The 25657-nt window shown below is 38.8% G+C and overlaps 1 protein-coding gene across 4 annotated transcripts in view; it reads left to right on the forward strand.

Annotated features, from left to right (window-relative positions):
• The first annotated feature begins 86 nt into the window (after positions 1-86).
• The window catches only part of ints11 (integrator complex subunit 11), a 36869-nt gene continuing 11298 nt past the window's right edge, over positions 87-25657 (forward strand). The window contains exons 1-13 of one of the 4 annotated variants that reach the window (XM_043675820.1): positions 87-166; positions 1721-1831; positions 1922-2019; positions 4407-4480; positions 4982-5210; positions 5518-5616; positions 12139-12173; positions 14980-15118; positions 18024-18088; positions 20458-20647; positions 22156-22239; positions 22348-22437; positions 24139-24301. In XM_043675820.1, the coding sequence (XP_043531755.1) occupies positions 1804-1831; positions 1922-2019; positions 4407-4480; positions 4982-5210; positions 5518-5616; positions 12139-12173; positions 14980-15118; positions 18024-18088; positions 20458-20647; positions 22156-22239; positions 22348-22437; positions 24139-24301 (1294 nt within the window). In that variant the 5' untranslated portion in view covers positions 87-166; positions 1721-1803. The other 3 variants (XM_043675823.1, XM_043675822.1, XM_043675821.1) reach the window with 3 other exon arrangements.

Genomic DNA, 25657 nt, shown 5'->3' on the forward strand with positions numbered 1-25657 from the left:
GGGGTACGCTTTTGACCAATCACAGCGCGGCACTCCCTGCCGGAAGCCCCGCCTCCGCACCGGCCCGCCTGGAGCGTGCATTCCATTGGATGTTGCCCCTGTCAGTTGGGTTAGGGTGTTGGGTGTCTTGGTAACGAGGGCCTGCTCGGCCTTGCTGCTGCCTGAGGTAGGCGTGGGGCTGGCGTGGTATATTTGCCCGAATTCGTAGCGACAGTGTTTGGTGGAAAAGGAAAGGACGGGAGTTACTGTCATTGAGCGGGGTCCTTGTTTACTTAAAAACCCGCCGTCTGCCTTGTGTAGCTGGAAAGTGATAATAAATCGAGTTGGGTTTTTTTTGTAAAATCCAGCGTTTAAAATGTGAACCTGGAGACTTTAATTCTGATTTTGTGTTCAGACCAATCAAGGGAGGCCTCAGTTGGCTTGTCGTCCTGTCCATTTTTCACTGTCTGCATTTTTGCTGCTCAGCAAAGCTCACTGTAAACTAATAACTTTGAAGTTTATTTAAGGTCCCACTTATTTTAATGAGATGTATGTTGCTGAATTCAAATTTTTGAGTAATTTAGTTTTAAAGGCAGAAGATGTCTGAATATTAGTAGAAGCCACGGTAGTGAAAGTTTCTTTTATTTGCAAACGGTCTGACTGCCTCTTTGTCACTTGTAATGTTACTAACAGCAGTTTCTTTTTTGGATTTTTAGTTATTCTTGGCATGCACTTAAACTTTTCAAGCTCCCATAGTTGGCTATCAGTCCATATTCTCTGGTTATTAGTATAGGTCTCTGGAATTGTTTGGTCCAGTCACAACTTGAAGACTTTCATTAGTAGGTGTATGTGTACGTTCAAAAGGCTGTAAAAATTGATCGGTTTCAGGGCATTATGCACTCAGACATTGAGTATAAAAATAAAGTTAATTTGTTCAAACCATGGTACAGTGAAGATTTGCTAGAATGATTAGAAACATATTTATGTAGTACCTCTCTCTGAAAAATATCCTAAGATGCTTCACAAAGCATCATACAGCAGAAATAAAAGGTTGTATTATGACAATATGCTCAAAAATAGATCTTTCTTCACTGTAAAAGGAATCTTAATTAGAGATTTAATAGACGTTTTGAAAATGCTTAAATATTTTAAGGTGCAAACTGTGCAGAATTAGTTGGCATGCCAGGCTATTGAGGTTAAAAGACTGTTTAAAGATTGATTGAACAAAATGAAGGAATTTCTTCTCCAGAAGGTGGTGACTGTCTGGAATTCTCTATTCCAAAGAGTTGTGCTAGACCACTGAAAGTATTTAAAGAGGTGGTAAATAGAGTTTTGAAATATCGGGGATCTGAGTGCTTTGAGGGACTGGTACAAGAGAGGAGCTGATGATTGGGGCAGATCAAGCCATGATGTTACTGAGTGGCAGGATGAGCGTGAGGGTATGAATAGCTTACTCCTATTCCCATTTCTTCGATTTTTACATTCACTATTTGAAAATTACATTTTGTATTAGGATATAGCTGTTGAAAAAATGGGTGTAAAATTCTCACAGTGACTTGGAGTTAAAGTTCAGGCCTTTAGACTTTAGCGTACACTCCATACTCCTCTATCCCTGTTTCACGATTATACCATCACTTTTCTTCCCATTTCTTACTCCCACATAGGACAGACCAAACTGCTGGGCCATGAGATTGCTTGAGATGTTTTTATTTGCTGATACAGTCTGCTTTAAATTTAACAGATCTGTTTTGCTGAATTAAGATGAGTAGCTGATTTCATCAGTGCGTTCTTGGAAGCACAAGTCGCAGTGAAATCTGATTGCAAATGCCGGAAATAAAAGTCACGCCTTTAGGTAATAATTTAAATATTCAGCTAGTTATTGGATATGATTCTTAATAAGAGCTTAGAAAGTTTGCAGAATGACCAATCCTTGCTTTTTCAGGGGCAGGCCAGGATGTGGGCCGCAGTTGTATCCTGGTCTCAATTGGTGGGAAAAACGTGATGCTGGATTGTGGAATGCACATGGGATATAATGATGATGTAAGTATGTGGAATAGTTAAATGGTAGAAAATACAAGAAACCACAGGCCTATGAAATAAGGGGACATCTAAGCTAGTGATATATGACCTGAGTTTACATGGTTCATTTGTCAATTTTTGTGTATCCATGTTTCCCTCAACGGACATGGACCAGTGTTTGTTGGTTGTTACTCTCTGGTAGAGGGGTTGAAGTGTTCCCAGCCTCCTGCAGTCTTGGGTTTCACATATCACTGGTGGGGGCAGAACCATCTCCATAACTGTAGTCAGATATAGGTTAATTAACCACTGCAGTTATCACTGTACAAGCAGTGATTGTTGCTGTGGCCCAGGAAAGGTCCATAGTTTCGATATTCTTGCTGTTGGGTTCTGGTTGGTCTATATAGTGTACGAATAAACCAAATAGGACAGGAATCAGTTATACGATCTCTCAAACCACTTGCATCATTCAATAAAATTGTGGCTGATTTTTTCCTTGAACTCAGCTTTCCTGTCCTATTGTCATATTCCTCCATTCCCTGGGACTTCAGACATCTAGTAACCTGAGAACTCCCTCATATTTCACATCCCTACCCCTAAATAAAAACTCATAAAGAGGCATTGTGAGTTGACTTTATCCCCCGGTATTAATTTAGATTTAGGTTTTTAAACAGGATAAATTCATACAGATCGTGTTCTTCCACAATTGGCTCCCTACCTAGGATCAGATATCCCAGTTTAGACTGAGTATAGCAAATGAAATGTTAGTTAAGTATTTGTCACAGTAGTTAACACTAACTGCAAGTGAAAAGTGCAGTTTCAAGATTAGCACTAAATTGAGCACATTACTACTCAATGTAGTAGTAATGTGCTCAACGAACTGTACTTGTCATGTTGTGAACTAACTGAATCATAGCTGCATCTCAAGCAAAGTCAGAAATTGCAGTATTTGAATAAGAAAACTGGTGACTACAATAATCATGTCTTTTCCTTGTCCCAGATTCTTACAAATATGCACAACCTTCAGTGAGTTTTCTTCTGTCCTTTCTCAACCATCTTTTCTTGCTAGATTCCAACTGTTGGATGCCCTCTGGTGGGCTAACTACCTCAGACTGTAGAATGATTTCTTGAGTTTATGCTCCTAAAGGCAAGCCTCGTACATTCTAACCATTAGCTGAAGTTCATGTGCAGGTGATTTTCTTTTAAGTAAATGGTTGGAAAAAGATACACAGACCACACCTGGATTTTCAATAATAGTTGTACTGAGAAAGACTCCTTAGCTGAGAGCTCTTAAGACAGTACACACACCTATGATAGGTGTACCAATTGTTAAACTTATTGCGCTCTGGCTGAGATCAGTTAGCTGAACAGAATGCAGTTTGGATATTGCTCAGTTCCTAATTGACTTTAACAGAAAAAGCATTAGGGCAGTTTACTTTTCAGGTAAATTCTGTCTGTGGTTTATACTTAAAATTTCTGTCAAGATTATTTGATACCAGTAAAAGCATTCTTGCTTGGCACTCAGTTTGTGGAAAATAAAACTTGAAAAAAAATTGCCTCTTTAAGAATTTAATTTTAAAAAGCTTTCTCTAAAAGAAATGAAATTTCAAATTGCTAGCTGTTTTCACAAAGCCTGTGAAATCCCGTGAGATTTCCATTCATAGTACATTTTCTTTTTGAAATGATCTTTCCATTTTAGCTTTCTCACTCCTTCTAAGGTACAAGTTCACAGTTATTGTCACCTTGTCCAAGCTGTTAGCCTGAAAATGCAAGTTTAACATGTTTGCCATTAGAGAGCATCTTAGCTAGTCAGAACCTTCTCTTGACATTTTCACATTTGCACGTCCAGAAGTATTCATTGGATTTTGATAATAAGCAGGTACCCTAATCAAAGATAATTTGGGCCAAATTTTGTTCTCCAGCTCTTTTTCTTGGTCTTGGCTCTGTACAGTTGTTTGTGATTCATCGCTTCTTAACAGAGAAGCTTCTCCAGTATCCATTCTGCAATTTTCAAAATGGAAGACTGACAGAATTGCTTGACTGTTGTTATCATTTAGAAAATGAGCGGAAAGGTCATGGGAAGTGTCTTTATCCTGAAAGTTATTGGCAAAGGGACTGTTTTTTCTCCCCACAAGCTGGAAGACACCCATTGTATCTTCTAACAGAAACTTGGGTAAACCTTTTGAAGCAATGAAAGATAGAGGATAGTGAGGAGAGACGAAGGCAGTGAAATTATTTAAATGGCAGCATCAACTTGATGGGTGCAATGGCCTCCTTTCTCACTGTAAACATCCTGATTGTTATCCTGCAGCTCCTGTATCTGCACAGACTGGGAGATGAACCAAAACCTTCCTCATCTGTACAGCTCTGTTCAGTCATTTTTGATTTATTGCTGCTCCTTGTTATTCCAGAGACGCTTTCCTGATTTCTCTTACATCACTCAAAATGGAAGACTGACTGAATTTCTTGACTGTGTCATCATCAGGTAACTATTACTCCCATAGTCTGTAACGTGTAGCTCCATTTGCACTGAGGAGGTACAGAAGAGACCTGTCTTCTGGCTGTAGTTCATTTTGAATTTTGTTTGCTGATGGATTTGTTGGGTATTTCCAATATTTCTGTAGTATTTTGTTGACACAAATGAATTTTAGTTCAAAAGCTTTAAAATTGGTTTTGCTATTATTTTCAAAATATTAAGGATTATTTTAACATAACTACAGAGTTCTTCAATTCCATTCAGAATCTCTTTTCTTCTTAAAAGTGGAATCCATTTAGACTAAAGTAGATTATGGAGTCATCTAGTCTTTTCTATTCTATAAAATAGAATGAAAAGACCAGATGACTCCAAAAGGTGATTTGGGTGATAGATGAATGCCTCAGCCTCGATCTCTCAAAAGCAGGAATCTTACTAATATCAAATTTTTCAACATGTCTGAAAAGATGTTGTTATTGTCCTCATTAACTGTACAGTATTTGTTCTTGTCAGTCATTTCCATCTCGACCACTGTGGAGCACTTCCTTATATGAGTGAGATGATTGGCTATGATGGTCCAATATACATGACCCACCCAACAAAAGCCATTTGTCCAATCCTTTTAGAAGATTACCGGAAGATTACAGTCGATAAAAAAGGAGAAACAAACTTCTTTACTTCTCAGATGATAAAAGACTGCATGAAGAAAGTTGTAGCTGTTCATCTGCATCAAACTGTACAGGCAAGCAATGTCCTCTTGACAGTCCTTTGTTTAAAGAGTTAAAGATATTGACTAGAAGAACAGATACATAGATAATGCACCAATCTGGCAATGTTTTCCAGGCTTGTGATAGCTACGATTTGTTTTATTATTAGTCGTACAGAAGGTTTTTTTACTCTGCTGGCCCTGATTCCAGTATGGACTGATTTTCCAACCTTCCATTCTGTATTGCCTGTCAGCATATCATGTTTCTACGCCGCAACTGGGCTTACTAGAATCATTTCGATTAGAAGATACTCATTTGTACTTTGGTGTGATCTTCTTCTAGGTTGACGATGAACTCGAAATTAAAGCATATTACGCTGGACATGTGCTTGGTGCAGCCATGGTTCTCATCCGGGTGGGCTCTGAATCAGTGGTATATACCGTGAGTATAAATGAATCTCAGTCACGAGGCTACTCATTTATTACTGATGAAGGGCTCCGGCCCAAAATGTTGATTTTCCTGCTCCTCGGATGCTGCCTGTCCTGCTGTGCTTTTCCAGCAACACACACTCAACTCTGATCTCCAGCATCTGCAGACCTCACTGTCTCCTACTCATTTATTACCACAAGGTGAAGCAGCAAGTCATTGCTTCAAGACTATTTATTCCAAAAGAAATTTGATTTTAGGGGAAGGCTGTGCTATCTTGGCTGTAAGTTGTCATGTAGGTGCTATAATGTGTCTCATTGCATTGAATTGTTTGCATAATGTATGGTGGGAATCGTTGTACCAGATACACTGGGAGATGTTCATGTGCTGAGATGTGCAGTATATGGATTGATCCCACAGAATAGCTGCTTTTGTCCTGTTAATTTGTATTTGCTTTCACCTTCGCTGAAGCTGTTGACTGATTGTTCTACTAGCAGTAAGTGGCCTGCAGTATCTTCTTGTTATGATCTTATGCTGTAGGTTGTACAAAACAATTGAATCATGATGGGGGAGGCATCGCCATCTGGTGCAATGGTGTCCTCAACCAGCATTCACACATCCAGACTTTCTAATAAGAGTCACTGCTTAGTATTCAGTAATGGAACATTATCTGGATATTCCTGTCCATTGCCACCTCCTGATGAAGGGCTTATGCCCAAAATGTTGATTCTCTTCCTCCTCGGATGCTGCCTGACCTGCTGTGCTTTTCCAGGACCACACTCTTGACTCCTATGCAATCAAGTCAGACTCTTGTAAAAGGTTCCTCAAATGCAGAAATGAGTATTAAAGGTTCGGGTTTTATTACTGCCTGTGGTTTTCCAATTACCTGATGTGTACGACATGTCTAGCAAAACTCAATACATCCTTGTGCAGTTCAGGCCAGTAAAAATTTGTATTTTGTCTTGAGTTTTTCTTTACCCCTAAATGACCCCCTACTGGTAGTTCATGCGCCACCCGCAATAGCTCCTTTCTGTAACCCATTGGCAATTTCGACTTGATGAACTTCTGCCCATTTCTCATCTGCCTGAATATGTGATGATCTCCATTTCCTCATTCAGACTATTGTTTTTAAAATAGTAGTGTTCAAGGATACATTCAGATTCTTTTTCTGTGTATACCTTTTGATACAATTGCTTTAAATTTTCATCTTTTTGCTGTAACTCAGTTAATTTATCTGAGCTAAAGATGTCTGCTTTGTCATTTATCTGCTCCTGGTTTGTCTCAACCATTTGATCAACAGGGTTTCTGCTAATTCCACTTCAACTTTCTTATTCGTACTCTTTGATTTCTCCGGTTTCAAATTGTGACTTTGTGACCTCATTACCACACAGTCTGGAAAAATCCCAGAATATGTGTCTTGCGATAGTTCAGTTGCCAGAGTTTCAACTGACTTTTCAACCACAGTAGGCAGCATTCCTACCTGTGAACCAGCTGTATGCCTGGCAGGGACAAATTGTTTTCCTGGTCTTTTGGACCAGGCTGGACCCCCTCAAAATATTTCAAGAAAATAGCCCAGACCCTAACTTTGCTATTTTTTTAAGCAAGTATAAAGTGGATATTCCAGGAGTGAATCAGTTGGTCATACCACTTAGTTTTAACCAAACCAAAATTTATTTACAAGATTACTGAATGGAACACAAACAAAAAGAGAACAGAATACAGAATAACTTAACTTATCTGAAAATCCAACAGATCATTCCAGTTTAATGATGCTGTTCCAAATATTTGCAACAATCCCCATATACAGCCCTTGGCACAAAAGGTAAAATCAAACACAGGGTCTTAGGAGAGAAATCAAACAGAGTCGCAGCATGGATCTGCTTCTTTGGGTTCGGCAGCTTCAAAACACTACTGTTTGCTAAGACCAAGCCAAACCAGAGAAAAGCCGAGCTGGGCGAACTGGCCATTCCCCTTTCATTGTACAAGTACTTTTTTTAAAACTTAAAAGCTTTTTGCCTGATTGAGTATCTGTTGGCTACAATCAAATTGGTCATAAAACCCTTCAACTTAGACTTTTTGGAGCCTGTGTCTTTTACGACCGCTCTGAAAAAAAACCCAAGGACAACATAGTCTTGTTAAAAGAGCAGCATCATCTCATTGGCGCTGAGAGTTTGTCCAGTACTCCTACCACGACTTCTCCACTCTTCACTGGACATTCTAACCCCATTACGTAGTTGAGTGCTTTTTGTCTCAATGTGAATTCCTGTTACTAGCATCTTTTCTGGCAGTAGTCCTTCAGAGGTACATATTTCCTCATCTTTCAACATCAAAGGTTGAGAGGATCCTGTATCTCTTAATATTGTGACCTCTTTACCTGCTGTTCCTGGTCTATACGAGTAAACTTTATCTTCGCAGGTATATGGTTTAAGAAGATCTGGCACTTCCTCTTTAATCAACCTCTGACCAGCTTGTACATTCTGGTGCAGCTTTCGAGCCTCCATTGTGCTTTCTGTTACCACTCCAACAAAATTCACTGGCTTATCCTGTTTTCCTACATCTAGCTTTTCCTAACCCACCAACACTGTGATGTCATGTGGCCTACTTTATTGCAGTGAAAACACCTGAGCCTTTTAACTCTCTTTCCCCTTCAAGGGTTTCCTTTTTATCCTTATGATCTTTACCGAGATCTACCTTTCCCTTTCCACTTAACGATTTCTCTTTTCCCCAATTAGGGCGGCACGGTGGCTCAGTGGTTAGCACTGCTGCCTCACAGCACCAGGGTTTCAGGTTCGATTCCAGCCTCGGGCAAATGTCTGTGTGGAGTTTGCACATTCTCCCTGTGTCTGTGTGGGTTTCTTCCAGGTGCTCCAGTTTCCTCTCACAGTCACAAAGATGTGCAGGTCAGGTGAATTGGCCATGGTAAATTGCCCATAGTGTTGATGTGGACTGGTTGGCCCGAAGTGCCTGTTTCCACATTGTCGGGAATCTAATCTAAAAAAAAAATTGAATTAATTTCTATCTCTCATGATTGAAATTGATTTTGGAAGCCAAACTTTGAATTATGGACCAACTCATAATCATCAGCCATTTTAGCTGTTAATCTTCCTGATTTAACAGCTAACAGCTCTTTCACATGAGGTCTCAGTATTTCAGGAAGTGAATTTCTGAACTCCTCCAAAATAATCGTCTCTCTAAGAGCGTCACTAAGTTTGCTCTATTTTTAATGCCCTTATCCACCTATCAAAATTACTTTATTTAATCGTTTCAAACTCAATGTAGGTTTGACCAGGGTCCCTCCTGGGATTCCATTCCTGAAACATTGTCCGTAGGCTTCTGGCACAAGCTCATATGCACTTAAAATAGTTTTCTTTACCTCCTGATATGCCCCATATATCTCCTTTTGATAGTGATGCGAATACCTCACTACCTACAAGTTTTTGTTTGGATCAACAAAACCCATATGGTCACTGGCCACTGCATTTGTTTAGCCACCTTTTCAAATGAGATGAAAAAGGCTTCCACACCCTTCTCATCAAATTTAGGAAATGCTTAAATATATTTAAACAGTTTCTCAACAGGGCTTTGGTTACCACGGGTTTGTTCCTCACTCTCGTCCACATTAAGCTTACCGTCAGCCTTCATCCTTTTAAGCTGACTTTCCTGTCTAAGTGCCGATTTCTGAAGTTCAGGCTCGCTCTTTCTTCCTTTCTCTTCTCTTTTTTCCTTTTGTTCTACTAAAGCAATTTTGTCCTCCTCTTTTTGTTCTGCGAGGGCCTTTTGTTCTTTTTCTCTTTTCTCTGCTTTTAATTGTCATTCAAACAGTTTCATTTATTTTGCCCTTTCCTTGTGTTTTGCCTCTAACTCAAGCTGCTTCATTTTCAATTGAACTTCAGCCATCTCTAAAGATTCTGATGGCATTTCCAGCAAATTTAAATGTTGAGCTATTACTGTAATTATCTCTCCTTATGGAAAGAGAGCATCTCCAACTTGTCTGCTACTTCCAGCTTGGTCTTAATAACCTTTTGCAAAACCCTCAAAGTCACTTCTTCGACCCCCAGGAAACTCTTGCTGACTGAAAGAGTCATTGCTATCCTAAGCACTGTTTAAACCAACCAATATCAACACCCAGAACAAAAGACACTAACACCTATCACTCGCAGCCTTTTGAGTCCAACAACCCTGATCCAAATTTGGAATTATAGAACAAATCCCGTAAACAGCTCCCATTCTATTTTGACTGGGCCAGAACCCCACATATTTCAAGAAAGTAGTCTGGACCCTAACTTTGCTTGTTGTTATAAACTGGTGTATAGTGGATATTCCAGGGGTGATGCACCTGGCCCAACCACTTCGTTTTAAACAAAACAATTTATTTGCAAGATTACTGAATGAAACACAAACAAAAGAGAACAGAATATAGGATAGCTTAACTTATTCATCGATAGTCACAGGTGAGGTGCTGGAAGACCGGAGGTTGGCAAACGTGGTGCCACTGTTTAAGACGGCGGTAAAGACAAGGCAGGGAACTATAGACCGGTGAGCCTGACCTCAGTGGTGGGCAAGTTGTTGGAGGGAATCCTGAGGGACAGGATGTACATGTATTTGGAAAGGCAAGGACTGATTAGGGATAGTCAACATGGCTTTGTGAGAAATCATGTCTCAGAAACTTGATTGAGTTTTTTGAAGAGGTAACAAAGAAGATTGAGGGCAGAGCAGTAGATGTGTCCAAATGGACTTCAGTAAGGTTTTTGACAAGGTTCCCCATGGAAGACTGATTAGCAAGGTTAGATCTCATGGATTAGAGGGAGAACTAGCCATTTGGATACAGAACTGGCTCAAAGGTATAAGACAGAGGGTGGTGGTGGACGGTTGTTTTTCAGACTGGAGGCCTGTGACCAGTGGAGTGCCACAAGGATCGGTGCTGGGTCCTCTACTTTTTGTCATTTACATAAATGATTTGGATGCGAGCATAAGAGGTACAGTTAGTAAGTTTGCAGATGACACCAAGATTGTAGGTGTAGTGGACAGCGAAGAGGGTTACCTCAGATTACAACAGGATCTGGACCAGATGGGCAAATGGGCTGAGGAGTGGCAAATGGAAGTTAATTCAGATAAATGCGAGGTGCTGCATTTTGGGAAACCAAATCTTAGCAGGACTTATACACTTAATGGTAAGGTCCTAGGGAGTGTTGCTGAACCAAGAGACCTTGGAGTACAGATTCATAGCTCCTTGAAAGTGGAGTCGCAGGTAGACAGGATAGTGAAGAAGGTGTTTGGTATGCTTTCCTTTATTGGTCAGAGTATTGAGTACAGGAGTTGGGAGGTCATGTTGTGGCTGTACAGGACATTGGTTAGGCCACTGTTGGAATATTGCGTGCAATTCTGGTTTCCTTCCTATCGGAAAGATGTCATGAAACTTGAAAGGGTTCAGAAAAGATTTACAAGGATGTTGCCAGGGTTGGAGGATTTGAGCTATAGAGAGAGGCTGAACAGGCTGGTGCTGTTTTCCCTGGAGCGTTGGAGGCTGAGGGGTGACCTTATAGAGGTTTACAAAGTTATGAGGGGCATGGATAGGATAAATAGACAAAGTCCTTTCCCTGGGGTTGGGGAGTCCAGAACTAGAGGGCATAGGTTTAGGGTGAGAGGGGAAAGATATAAAAGAGACCTAAGGGGCAACTTTTTCATGCAGAGGGTGGTATGTGTATGGAATGAGCTGCCAGAGGATGTGGTGGAGGCTGGTACAATTGCAACATTTAAGAGGCATTTGGATGGGTATATGAATAGGAAGGGTTTGGAGGGATATGGGCCGGGTGTTGGCAGGTGAGACTAGATTGGGTTGGGATAGCTGGTCGGCGTGGACAGGTTGGACCGAAGGGTCTGTTTCAATGCTGTACACCTCTATGACTCTATCCGAAAACCCAACAGATTATTCCAATTTAATGATGCATTTTCAAATACTTGCAACAATTCCCATAACCATTCCTTGGCAAAAAGGGTAAAATCAAACATGGGGTCTTAAAGAAGAGAGAGAGATGGCGGAGAGATTCAGCATGGAACACCTTCTTTCATGAAGCTGTTTCTTGGACTCGCAGCCTCAAAACCGACTAACTGCTTTCAGTGAACAGCCAGACTACTAAAACCAAAACAAACCAGAGAAAAGCTGAGCTTGGAGAACTGGCCGCTCCCCTTTCATTGTACAAGTGTTTATTTTAAAAACATGAAGGCATTCTGAAGTAGAGAAACCCACCTCTCTGAAACAAAGCCAAGGACAACAAAACCTTGTTAAAGGAGCATTGCCACAATCCTCGTGTGTGACATGATGTTGGAGCGAAGGCTGTTGATGAAACAGCTGAAGTCCAACCCAGAGATTATTTGTAGTGGTCTATCGAAGCAGGTCAGAACACAGACAGGGTTGTTAATTCATTTAAATTAGCATACTTACTAACAGTATATTAGTGTCTTTTTGTGTATTTTTACAAGTTGGCATTTATTTATTTCCTTGCTCTGATACATCTATTTTGATTTAAAACTTTGCAGGGTGATTACAACATGACACCAGATCGACATTTAGGGTGAGTTTGTCCATTGCAATATATTCATATTGTTCTACAAAGCATATTTACTTCAATTACAATTTGCCAGCAAATTGTTCAGAGTATTACAAAATTGCTACTTCTCAATGTTGATTAATAGATAAAGCACAGGGCTACAAATCTGTCAGGCTTCTTTAGGCTTCTGAATTTAGTTTCATTTAGTCTCTGTGCTCTGGTTTCAATCTCCTTAACCACCATGTGAGTTTGTTTTCACCATGGATAGCTTTGGATGCTAACTCCCCTTGTTCTTGATCTTCACTCATTACTGAGCATTGGAAACCATCAGCTGTGGCAATTTTTAAAGCATTTAGTTTTTTTCATACAGTTTGCATTGTGTACTTTACACCTTTGCATTTTAAATATGAGAATGACTGACATTGAAAATTGGAAAGCTTTGGTGCTTGTATTATTTTTAAGTTATGATGTTCCTAATGTACATAGTGATGGTTTGATTACTTCAAACTTTGGCATTATTCTTGTGTGAACATTAAATAATGAAAATGCTTAGGAAGCTAAGGTCTTTATTTGGATTCACTTACATCAGTTTCTGTTTGTTTAGAAAATTTCCCTGTCAATACCAGTTGATGTAGTTAATACCAGTTGATATAGACCTCAAATTATGCTATTTGAAGAAATTTTGGACAAATATTTAACATTCATAGTACTTTTTATTTTATTAGAAATGATTTTAATTCCACATCCATCCACAAAGTGTCTCACTAGCACACTTGTTTGTAAGGATACATAGACCTGCGTTCAGTATATGGTCTTATGCCTTTTTTACTTTGCTGTCGTTGATAACAGGCACAATTCAACATATTGTTGGTTGTATGGAGTTGGTGCTACTCCTGCTGGAGGACCTCAAGAGAATTTGCTTGTCTCCTTAACCAGAACCACCAGCATTAAATATAAAAATATGCTTCTGGCCTAGCAAGCCTTTCTTCCTGGTCACAGATACTGAGAACTCAGTCACCTTTTAAGATCAGTTGTACAATTTTAGACTTTCTCCAGTCTCTTTCTAGTAATCACTTTTCAGATGACTTGTGCCCGGGTTTGAATGTCCACAGTTTGAGGTTTTATATGATATCCTCTTCCACTTAAAAGGGAAAGACTTCTGTTCGAACAGTGAGCACAAGAGAGTTTGGCAGCTCACTCGCAGTCTGAGGTTTGTGGTCATATGCTGTCCCTGCAGATTTTGTCTTCAAGCCATTTACTATCATTTAATGTGCACCACTGCTTTTGACTTGGATATGAGATTAATTAACTGGAGTTCAACTGCATGTAACCAACTCATGATGTTATGTGATTTTAATCATCCTCTTCCACAAAACTACAAATGGGATTAGGAAATGGTGAAGAAATCGCAGCTGTTGCCTAATGGCCTCCCTGTAGCTGGCATCCATCTTGTGTGATTCTCATAAACTCCAAATTGATCATTCAGATTGTTATTTACAGAATGATGGCACATTCTAAGCTTGTATATCCTGTCCCCACAAACATCAGGCACACCTGTCAGTGATTATGGCAGGCTGACCTGCAACTGAGAATATACATTCTCTTGGTATAAATGGATGTCCAAATCACTTTGAGGTTTTCCAGAGTACTTGAAAAGTAGCAGAATGAATTTTTAAGCTTCTACTTAATGTGTTTGCCAGTATGTGTCAGTACAACAGCTAAAGTGAGAGTTATTTTTCCTCATCCTAGTTCTGCGTTCCATTTTTTCTTAGAGCTTTTGATCAAATCCCAAAGGCTTTGATAACTCACTTGTGTCATTCACACTTTTACAGGATTCTTCTTGCATGTATAACCATGTCCTACTTAAATGGTTTCTTAGGGGCAGAAAGGCAGAAATTATTTAAAATCACAAACAGTTTATTGGGAAAGACAAATATTAAGATCATAAGACGTAGAAGCAGAAGTAGACCTTTTGGCCCATCAAATCAGCTCCACCATTCACTGAGATCATCATGGCTGATCTGATAATCCTGAACTCCACTTTCCTACCAAATCTCCATAAGCCTTGATTCTTTTACTGATTCGAAATCTATCTATCTCGGCTTTGAATATACTTAACCTAGCCTTGACAGCTCTCTGCAATAAAGAATTCCACAGATTCACTACCCTCTGAGAGTAAAGGAAATCCTCTTTATCTCTGGCTTAAATGAGTGACTCCTTACACTGAGATTAAAAACTTTGGTTCTGGACTGTTCCACAAGCATGAACAATTTTCCCACATCTACTCTGTTAAGCCCCGTAATTATCTTATGTTTCAATAAGATCTCCTCTCATTCTTCTAAACTGCAATGAGTGCAGGCTCAACCTTCTTGACTTTCCTCATGAGAAAATCCCTCCACACCCTGAATCAACCTAGTAAACCTTCTCTGGATTGCCTATTATGTCTCTATATCTTTCCTTAGATAAGGGGACCAAAACTATTCACACTGTGCCAAGTGTGGCCTGACTGGTGCAGTGTAGTTTTAGCAAGATTTCCCTGTTTTTATTCTTCATTCTCTAAAGGGGAAGGAGATATAATGGCTAACATGAAGATTGTTAAGGAAGGTGGAATTACAGAGCAGTGGGGAATGAATGGGGAAAAGGACTGAATGGATAACTTTTCCAAAGAGCCTGATTAGCCAATTAGTCTCCTCCTGCATTGCATAATTCTGATTAAAGAATGTGCCTTATATAGCAAAAAATAGCAGTGCAGTGTTGACATGTCTGTATAAAGTCCTATGATTTAGAGAATAAAAATAATTTATCAACTCCTAACTTGACATTATTTCAGAGCTGCTTGGATTGATAAGTGTCGTCCTGATTTATTTATCTCGGAATCTACATATGCTACTACTATCCGAGACTCAAAGCGATGCCGAGAAAGAGACTTCTTGAAGAAAGTGCATGATGCAATAGAAAGGGGTGGAAAGGTATGATTGTAAATACTGCTATATGTGAAAAGTAGACCTCTTTCCAGTATATGTCACACATTGGTATTTCAGCATTTTTAAAAACATTAATGTAAGTATGACTGCTGGCTCATCTGATTAAAGCTAAACTGAGTACGTGAGCCTGGCCTGTACTGAAGTAACTGATCCTACCCTTTAGTGCTGTCCCTGGTTTCTGTGCCATTGAATCAAGTGGCCTTGATGGAAGCTGTGTGCCAATATTAAATGAGGGTAGTTTCAGTTTCTCTGGGGTATCTTTCACATTTTCATAACCAACAGACACTGCTTTGATTAAGGGCTTTGAAAACAAGGGGGAAACCAGTGTCCACAGACGTAGACTTGATGTCAGGACAGATGAAAAGGGGTTAATGAGTAAAGAAAAAAAATGAAAATATTCAATGTTTACCATATATCATTCAGCTCAGTGGATTTGCAATTTGGTAATCAAGACTTCTGATAAAGCAGAGTTAGCACACAGGGTGGGAGAGGCTGTGTGAGTGTGGTTCCTTCCCCAGTTTAAGGTTATACTTTTAGTCCTCCTTTTTAATATACGCATCTATTATAACAGCTTGTGCCCACATTCAAAATGGGCACTGCCTATTCAAGCTTATCATGTGGTGAGTGCAGCCTCCTGAACTGGTGCTGTAAATTCCATTGTAAATGTGGGAATCATTGTTGACGGGAAGTACAGCAGATGTAAAATTTTTAATATACCACAGGTAGTTCCCCTGAGGCTTGGCAGCCTGGGTTGGAAAGACCAAGTATGTTACTCAAGGGTCTGAATGTGACGGAGGAGAAAGTGAGGACTGCAGATGCTGGAGATCAGAGCTGAAAATGTGTTGCTGGAAAAGCACAGCAGGTCAGGCAGCATCCAAGGAACAGGAGAATCGATGTATCGGGCATGAGCCCTTCTTCAGGGCATTCCTGAAGAAGGGCTCATGCCCGAAACGTCGATTTTCCTGTTCCTTGGATGCTGCCTGACCTGCTGTCCTTTTCCAGCAACACATTTTCAGTTCTGAATGTGACGGGACAGTTTGACAAGGCAGAAAAGGGAAAAGAGAAAGTGGAAGAGGAGGTTGAGAGATTAGGGATAAGGTGAGGTGGACAGGGATGTGGGAAATGAGCGCACTACTGAAAGTCAGTTTAGCCTATGTACTGATAGGAGAGAATGCCTTCATTGAGCCAACATGATATGTAGAAGGGCTTCAAAATCTTTAATCCTCGTTTTGACATTTTTATATATGTATATGATATAGAAGTCTTAGCAGTAATTCAAACTATTAGCACATATTTACAATATATTGAGAAAGAAAAGAAATATTTAATTGGTTTAATGTTCATAGAGCATAGCATAGTATAATACAACATTCTGATTAGTTTAGCCAATTGTCCATGACTCTTAGGGTCAGCATTCCTAATTTTCTAATTTGCTTTATGACTGGTATAATTCAGACCAGAAAGTTAATCTAATAAACAAATAAGTTGGTGGTCTGTGCCATGATGGAGGATGAAGTGGCATTTTCAGCTGCATTAGCTATGCTCAGTCTTTCCATCCTCTGAGACTCAGATCCATTTCTGCTGCCAGTGGAGTAAAAAAACCTCTAGCACCTCCAGATTCTCCCAGCCTTAATTAAAGGCATTCATCCACTTTGGAATGTGTCAACAAACCCCACAACATATGAACCTGCAATCTACCTGGGAACAGGAACAATTCAAGTGGAACTGGCAAAATACTCAACTATATCACTGGCTGCAACTGAGTACAAATATTTCACATTGAATAATAAAATAATATGGAAAAACCAGTGAAAGAAGTAGTGTGTTGTCCTCGACGGAAGAAACTGCGAAATTATTGAGTAGATTATTGAAACTATTTGATTTAGAGACAAAAAAAATCCAAAACTATAAATCAGAAACAAAAAGAAATTGGTGGAAAAACTCAGCAAGTCTGGCAGCATCTGTGGACAGATAGCAGAATTAATGTTTTGGGTCCAGTGATTCTTCTTCAGAACAGGTTTAAAGAATTGTTTTGCTTACTGCAGCTGATTTTCAATTTAAGTGAAACTCTGAAGAAACCTTGCAAGATTGAATCACTTGTTGATATTAAGCTCCTAAATTTCTCTGCAGTTTCTAGCATTTTGTCTTTTTTTAAAAATTTTTGTGTGGAGAAAAGTTGCAATGGTAATTCAGGCATCTATCTTACATCTCCTATTTTTCGATCTGCCATCAACGCAGGTTATATTAAGCCATCCTCCAATGAATGACCATTTATTGATTTCTCACCCTCCCTTTTGTTGTCTGATCCTTTTCTAGAATGTGTCATGGTCTCTTGTGATATTCTTTAATTTTCTCCCCTTCTCCCCTTTACATGCTGGCTCATCCTGAAAGGAGTTGAGGTGGAGATCAGCCATGATGTAAATGATTCCTCAGCAGGCTCTTCCTGTATCCCACAAGTGCCTGACAATCTCCACTATCCAAATCAATTTATGAGTCTGGACGGCGAGTGTCATTGCTTGCTATTGTACTGAGGAGAGACCTCATGGTATGTTCTTTCCAGCTTCTACATATGATTGTTTACCCGTAGGAGTCAGCAAGTCAGACCTCAACTCCGATGTCTCCTCTGTTCACCCCCATTCCTCCTCTACAAGGCTTGCTGGTGCTAAAAGCAGTAGGCTGGTGAAATCTTGACATGGACAAACAAGGGAAATAGGAATCCGGTGTTTGTCTGACCTAGTCATGTATCCAAAAGTATCTGCACGGACTAGACAGCCAGGGAAACTCCATGAATGAAACAGGAATGAATGTTGTGCTATTTTTAAAAAATGGTCAATTGGAACTTTTGGCTAATGTACAATATTGCGTTAAATACAAGCCTCCTTTTTAATAGGTGCTGATTCCTGTCTTTGCCCTTGGACGAGCCCAGGAGCTTTGCATCCTTCTGGAAACTTTCTGGTAATTTTGTAAGCTTTCAAATAAATAGTATGCCTAAAGATGGCAGCGATTATTTTTCATGACAGTAGAAAGATGGTGCAAATTAGTTACATCTTCTGCTCAACTTCTAAATTCTGACATCTGGTGCAAGGTAGTTCTGTCTGCTCAGCTTTCCTATCTTAGCCCTTCGATCACCAGTCTCCAGAAGAAAATCAGTCAATTCACCGCGTTACTTAAGTAATTAAAGCCATTCAGATATTAAAAATAACTCATTATTGCAAAGTTTATTTTACATTGCTTAAAGATGCTATTTTTAATTAAATATTTTAGCCATGTATGGCATAAAATATTGTTTATATATTTTCCTTTCAGCTACACTTGTTTTGGCCTCTCTCTGCTGTAATAAATGTGATTAAACTTTTAATGTTTCTTGGGGGATATTGTTCATAGTTACACCCTAACCCTTGCCACTTCACTCACTGTCTCTGTGTTGTCAGACTGCCTTCCAGCATCCAATCCTAGATGAGCCCAGATTTGCTCCAGTTCACCATTTTGAAGTTGTCTCTCGTCATCACTAGTTTCATCGCCCTTTCCTGACCATTGTTTTAGGCTGATCCTGAATGTTTACAAACTCAGCATCTGATGTAACCTCAAGTTGAATTTCTAACTCCAGTCCACCCAAGCACAAAGGTCAGCCCTGTCAGGAGGACACTGCGGCATACTTGTGATTTCAATGTTTTGGAGATTTGGGTTTGAATTCTATCATGGCAGCCGGTCGAATTAAAATTCGTTAATAAAATATCATTAATGGTGACCACGAAACTACCATAAATATAAAATTTCATCAGGTTCATAATACCCTTTGGGAAATAAACCTGCCACCCTCACCTGACCTGACCTATGTGTGACTCCAGATCCACAGCAATGTGGTTGACATTGGTCTTGAACTGAATGACTTGCTTAGCCAATGAGGGATGGTCAACAAAGGCTCATGAAAGAACAAAGATACTCATCATCCCATTACATTGCCTTTACTCAGCTCATCTGCATCCAAATCATCCTCCTGTCCTTTGTCATTTTCAGAATGCTTTCTTGATTAGGTTAAATTTAAGCTTATGCAAAGCTCACCTACCTTTTCTCTGCAAATTTCTGCAATTCTTCAACATTTGCAAATGTATTGTTTTTCTATATCTGTCCTCTAATCCTTGCCCCTTCTAAATTTTCAAGTGCATAATTCCCTGAAAGTGAGAGATGAGGTCGATGTATAGTTATAAAAGATGTCCAGTAGCAATTTGGAAAATAAGAATAACATTAGAACTCCCATGTGTTTCCTTGACCTCCAATGAATGAGTCAAGATAGAACTCTTGCCCAAGCCTTCCATGTGGCCACATTGTTGACACAGTTTTCCCTCTTTCCTGGCCCCTACCACGTCTAAATAATTCCAATTCAGAGACTCCACGTCTGTTGTTCCCTCCCAGTTCTCATAAACCAATCCTGAGTGTTTCCTTATCATTGGCGTAGGTTTTTATTTACATATTTTTCTGCAACGTCTCTCTGGATAATGTAACAAGTTGAACGATAATTGGCAGAACATCTAACAATAAAATGCCATGAGCCAGTTTTGCTGTGAAAATATTCATGAAGATAATCACCTTCTCATCGCTTGTGTGTGAAGGTACAGCAGTTTTAAGAGGGACAAATGCACAGTTAAAGTACGAATGTCAAAAAGTTACTGTCCAAGACAGTTGGCTTTGTAAAACAGCATCTCCCTGTCTGCCTCACAATCAAGTGTCATGATTGCCATGCAGGTGCTGAATATGCGTAATAGATACAAAGCCAGCTCAGATATTTAGATAAAAATCACACAACACCAGGTTATAGTCCAACAGGTTTAATTGGAAACACACTAGCTTTCGGAGTGACGCACCTGATGAAGCAGCGTCACTCCGAAAGCTAGTGTACTTCCAATTAAACCTGTTAGACTCTAACCTGATGTTGTGTGATTTTTAACTTTGTACACCCCAGTCCAACACCTGCATCTCCAAGTCAGATATTTAGAGTTAGTAATTAGTCTAAGTACCCTTTCAAGAGTGTGATAGTCATTGTTAATTACAGTCAGTCATCATCTCTGCTACTGAAAATTAACAAATTGTAAATGTGATGTCTGATTTGTTAATGTTTGTACTTAAGCAAGTTTAAAAAAGTTATTTTTTCCAACATATTTTCCTTTACTATTTTATTTTTTTCTTTATCTTTATCTGATCTTTCTTTCTATCTGTTGGCATTGAGTTTACCTGCTTTAATATGCTGTCCTTTTCAGTCATCCAGCTGAGTCCTTCGTGATAATATAAAGACAGTTTCCGAATTTGCTTGTCATGTCTACTTGCAGGGAGAGAATGAACTTGAAAGCACCTATTTACTTTTCAACTGGATTGACTGAGAAGGCTAACCATTATTATAAATTATTCATTACATGGACCAATCAAAAAATTCGGAAGACATTTGTGCAAAGGAACATGTTTGAGTTCAAACATATCAAGGCATTCGATAGGACGTATGCTGACAACCCTGGACCAATGGTATATAACTGTTATTTTCTTTATCTTCCCGTTTCAGATAATTTGTTTGTGCACAGAACTTTATTGTTCAAAAAAAGTTTTATTTTACTTTATTTGAATTGAAATTATGAGCATTTTAACTTGGACTAGATTCATATTTTGAACAGTGAAAGCCTACATTTGTCTATTGTCATTATTGCATTGTTACAGTAGATATCTACTAAGGTGTTACTAGGGTTACAAAGTTTTGAGTTGCAAATAGAAACCAGAGAAATTGGAGCTCATTATACCAAAGTGGAGGTAGGAGTTGATATAGCTGCTCAAAATTATATATTTTGATTAATATTATTTTCCATTTAATTTAATGTGCTGATTTGCTACCAGTGGTCAGTTACTTTATATCTGGAAAGCCTTCAATTAACCTAAAAAATCAAGGAGATATTCAGAGAAATCATTTCATGAGAGTTGTTAAAAGATTGAGTACCCTATCAAAAATTGAGAGAAGCAAAATTCATTATTATTGTAAAAGGAAAGTCCAAATTTTCTATTTGGAGATAGAAAATTTAAAAGGGTATGGCATGTGATTAAGAGAATGTTATCAAGTGATTAGATCGTTCTGATAAAATGGATCAAGTAGACTGTGATGAACTTGATAATTCACTAGTCCAGTCCAGCTACTTTTGCTCTGATAATTTATTTGAACAAAGCTGAACCAACCCAGACACGTTTTTTAAATATTTCTTTCGCAAACCACTTTTGAATCATTTATACCAAATATGTAGTTGCATAGGTGCTGACAGTGCCTGAGGATTGTTTATGTGTGAATGTTGGCCAACTATTCAACCATAAAGAAAATACTGTTGAATCTATCACATTGTTTTCCAGCAGGGCTTGCTGGATAGTAGTTAGACACAGGAACATTGGTTGCAGTTGTGCTTTTGCTATCTATCCTGGTAATGCTGGAACCAATTCTAGTGGCCCAGCTATAACCTTGATGAGATTAACTAATTGGTCAAACCCAAGTGTCCATGCTCCCTGTATGGCTGAATAGTTTACAATGCTGGTGGCAGATTTTGTTGTACTTGGGAACTCAATCATACAGTAAACAAGATTCTGATAATACTTTTCTGGATGTAAAATTATTTTAAAAATCCTACTTGGCATTTTGAGGCAAAAATACCCAATTCTGAATTAGAATTGCAAAATCTCAACCCGTCTCATTTTCAATACCTGCTCTATACCACAATAAAAATGAAAACTGAAATGAGTTCGAGTTTGGACTTCAGGTTTCACGTCGATTACTTGCATTTATGAATAGCTCTCATAATTGTTCAAATTATCTGTATTAAAAGTGTTTACCTGTCCTTGATTATCAGTTGTTATACTTGAGCTGTCTTCAGCATTTTATTCTTTCATTAGATTTAATGGAAGTTGTGCTTTATAAAAATTTTAACTTTGTAATTAAAATGTGAAAGATTTTTGCAATAGTACTTGGAGATGTCCTTCGTACTAAAGATTGACTCTTCTAGGTTGTCTTTGCCACACCAGGCATGCTTCATGCTGGGCAGTCACTCCAGATTTTCAGGAAATGGGCAGGCAATGATAAAAATATGGTAAGGCAGCTGGTCTACTGACTCCAAGTTTTTAATGTTTACCTTTTCTCATTTTTAAGTTCAAAACTGTATAGCATCTGGCTGTAAGATGTTAATTTGTGTTCTCAGGTTATCATGCCAGGGTATTGTGTTCAAGGAACTGTGGGACATAAAATCCTAAGTGGCCAGCGGAAACTCGAAATGGAAGGAAGGCAAACTGTAAGCATTTCTTCATAGTGTAAATACATGGGGGTTTTAAACCTTTAGGTTTGTACAATCCAGAAAAGACCATTGTGGTCTCTTTAACCACTGTCCCCCCCAAAAAAAAGACTCTTATTGATATGGTACTATATCAGATTGCATCACATAAAGTTAATTGCTTTGTAATGTAGTGACTATTGGAAGCAAGTTTCCACAAAATGGGAGTGAAATGAATGAACAGTCCATCCAAGTGGAAGTGGGTACTGCAGACGCTGAAGATTAGAGTCAAGATTAGAGTGTGGCTGGAAAAGCACAACAGGTCAGGCATCATCCGAGGAGCAGGAAAAATCGACGTTTCGGGCAAATGCCCTTTCATCAGGAATGAGGGAATCTGAACAGTCCATCTGGCAGTATAACTTGAGGAGCTAATTTATTGCACATCTGATGAATTTCCTGAACTTCTTCCAAAAGTCCTATGGATTTTTAATATCCTCCTGATCTGGAGGAAGGAAGGAGTTTGGTTTCATATCTTATTTGTAAGATGGTAATGTAGCAATAGTTAATATCCTTCTATTATCCTCTCCAGAATTTTTCTTTATTCTAAAATGTAATCCCCACTGACCTTGATGACATTCTACTTTTTACTTAAAGATCAATCTTGCAATAAAATCTCCTTCAACTTTTTTTTTCCCCTCTGGTAAGCATTCCAATTTCATTTTCTGTTCTTTTATCTGAGATCCCTAATCTCTGAATTTAGGATCCTTCCTCTGTGTCTTCTTTAAAACCAGGATTTTCTGATTTTAATCAATGACCAAAATTGTACATATTTCACCCAAGCAATCTATTGCTTCTTCAACCTCTCCTACAGCATTTTTCCACATCTGCCAGCTGTTATTTGGAGCTTTAATTTAACCAGATTTCCTGTAATTGGTTTTCTTAATCCCTGTTATTTGTAGCTCTTCCTTCCCCTCTGCTAAATTTCATATCATTAACAAACTCAAACAGTCTTGTTTCTGTCCTGATCCTGAATCATGTATCTAAAATGTGTAAAACAAGCCACATCACAGACTGCTCTGGCACCCACTGATCCCCTCCCCCTATCTTGCTGTAGCTTTATCTCCTTTGTTTCCAGTGACTCAGCCAATTTGTGACATACTGTAGGAGCTTCTTCAGGACACCAGCTGTTTCACACACTCAATTGTTTACTCTGAATATATTTGTAAAAGTCTTCCACATTAATGGTATCGAGTATTTCTTGTTGTTTTAATCATAAATCTCCATTTCATTATTTCTGATCAGTTTCTCAACCTATTTTCATCTCTACCTCGGTCCCGAGATATATGTATATATGTGGAAGGATATTCTTTCTTTTGTTAGTAAATCAGCATTGTCACTTGAGTCAGTTGTCTGCTTCTGGTTGTAACTATATATTGTGGGATATCCAGTGCTTTGTGTTGAAACTAGGAGAAGAAGCCTTTTCTTTCCACATCATTAGTCACATTGATCCAGTCTTCTCCTGAGCTATTTCAGTGTGAGTTACAGTGTCACAAAATAGATTTATGGTTCGTTGTGTCTTAAAAATAATAACATCTTTGTGCATTAAAACTAAATTTGAAATTTAAGTTTTGTTTCTTTACTCAAGATCATTTTATTTTCATTTGATTAAAAAGAAACTTGATAAGACCACTCGTTAATTCTATTGTAATGTATCCTTCCCAGCTAGAAGTGAAGATGCAGGTGGAATACATGTCATTCAGTGCACATGCTGACGCCAAAGGCATCATGCAACTTATCCGTCAAGTCGAACCACAAAATGTGCTGCTGGTCCATGGAGAGGCTAAGAAAATGGGATTCCTTAAAGAGAAAATTGAACAGGAATTCAGTAAGTCTTACTGCACTGTATCATTAGCTGCTGCAGGGCAAATGCAAGCTAATAAGACATTTCAGTACTCCAATCTAATCTTTTTATGTACAAAATGTTAAGGAATGAATAAAGTAAGAATAGGGCAAACTGGCAAATCAGCATACTCTACCAGTTTGCTAACAGTGGATGCTTCTTCATCTTAATACCTTTTTTTTCTCACATTCTTTTATAAATAGTTACCTCAAAAATGCCTTAATTAGTTCTACTGTGGTGGACGGACATGCCACATTCTCTCATCCTCGTGCACAAAGAAACTGCTTCTGAATTTCCTTTTAGTTGACTTCGTTCAAGTTTTCAGATATTGGATTTTTAAATTTAGATTCCAATGTACCATGTAATGTTTTTCCCTCCTCTGTACTTTGTTATTCATTTCTATGTTATTGCTTTATAAATACTTAAGTTGGATTACCCCTTAACCTTGCAAATAAATCCAGTCTTTTGCTATTGCTAAATCCCATCATCACGATGATAGGTTATTACTGTTTAACACCAGAAACACTTTGTCCTCCTTAAGATGGGACAGGCAACACCCTGTGGGGAAAATAGGAGCAGGCATTGGACACTAATTCAAACACTTACTTATATATTCTATATGTTTTGTGATTAATTCCTTTCTTTGCCTATATCTCCTCTGTGCTTCTTTATTTCCACAGCAATCCCACCTTTCTTTCTTGTGCCCAAAATGTACTACCTCACAAGGTTGTTTGCTACTGTCATTCACTTAATTGATCTATCCTCTTCTTAAACTTCACTGTAGTTCCCAGCTTAACATCGTTTGGAAGATTGGAAATATTCTTTTCTATGTACAAATATAGATCATTTGATATAAATTGTACAGCTAAGATCACAGGAACAAATCTGCGGGGTTCCACTTGTTGAACCATAAAATATTTAATATGTTTGCCTTGTAGCTCCTAATCACTTTTCTATCCAAACCATGAAGTTGCCTATATTTTAACAGTGATCTCTTAGGGAGAAACATATTCGGATAAATTTTGGCTGAAACATATGATATTTATTGGGCTTTGACCAACCTCATGTTAAGATTAAGCACATTGCCTTTTGCATGTCTGGAACCTGGATTTGAATCCCGTTCAGTCAGCTTGCATAGGGGTGTCCTCTCTGTCAGCTTTAGCGATTTCATGTAAAGTTACTTTATGTAGCATCAGTCTTGGTGTTTGTGTGCAAACCCTAGACCAGCCCACATTCTGGCATAGAAAGATGCAGTAGGGGTGTTGTTGCCAGGCTTGGTAGAGTGAGTTATAGGATATAAAAACAAAGAAGTGTTTAAAGGAGTTACTGAAGTAGTGGTCA

Source organism: Chiloscyllium plagiosum, chromosome 34, assembly GCF_004010195.1.
Source record: "Chiloscyllium plagiosum isolate BGI_BamShark_2017 chromosome 34, ASM401019v2, whole genome shotgun sequence".
Classification (NCBI taxonomy): domain Eukaryota; kingdom Metazoa; phylum Chordata; class Chondrichthyes; order Orectolobiformes; family Hemiscylliidae; genus Chiloscyllium; species Chiloscyllium plagiosum.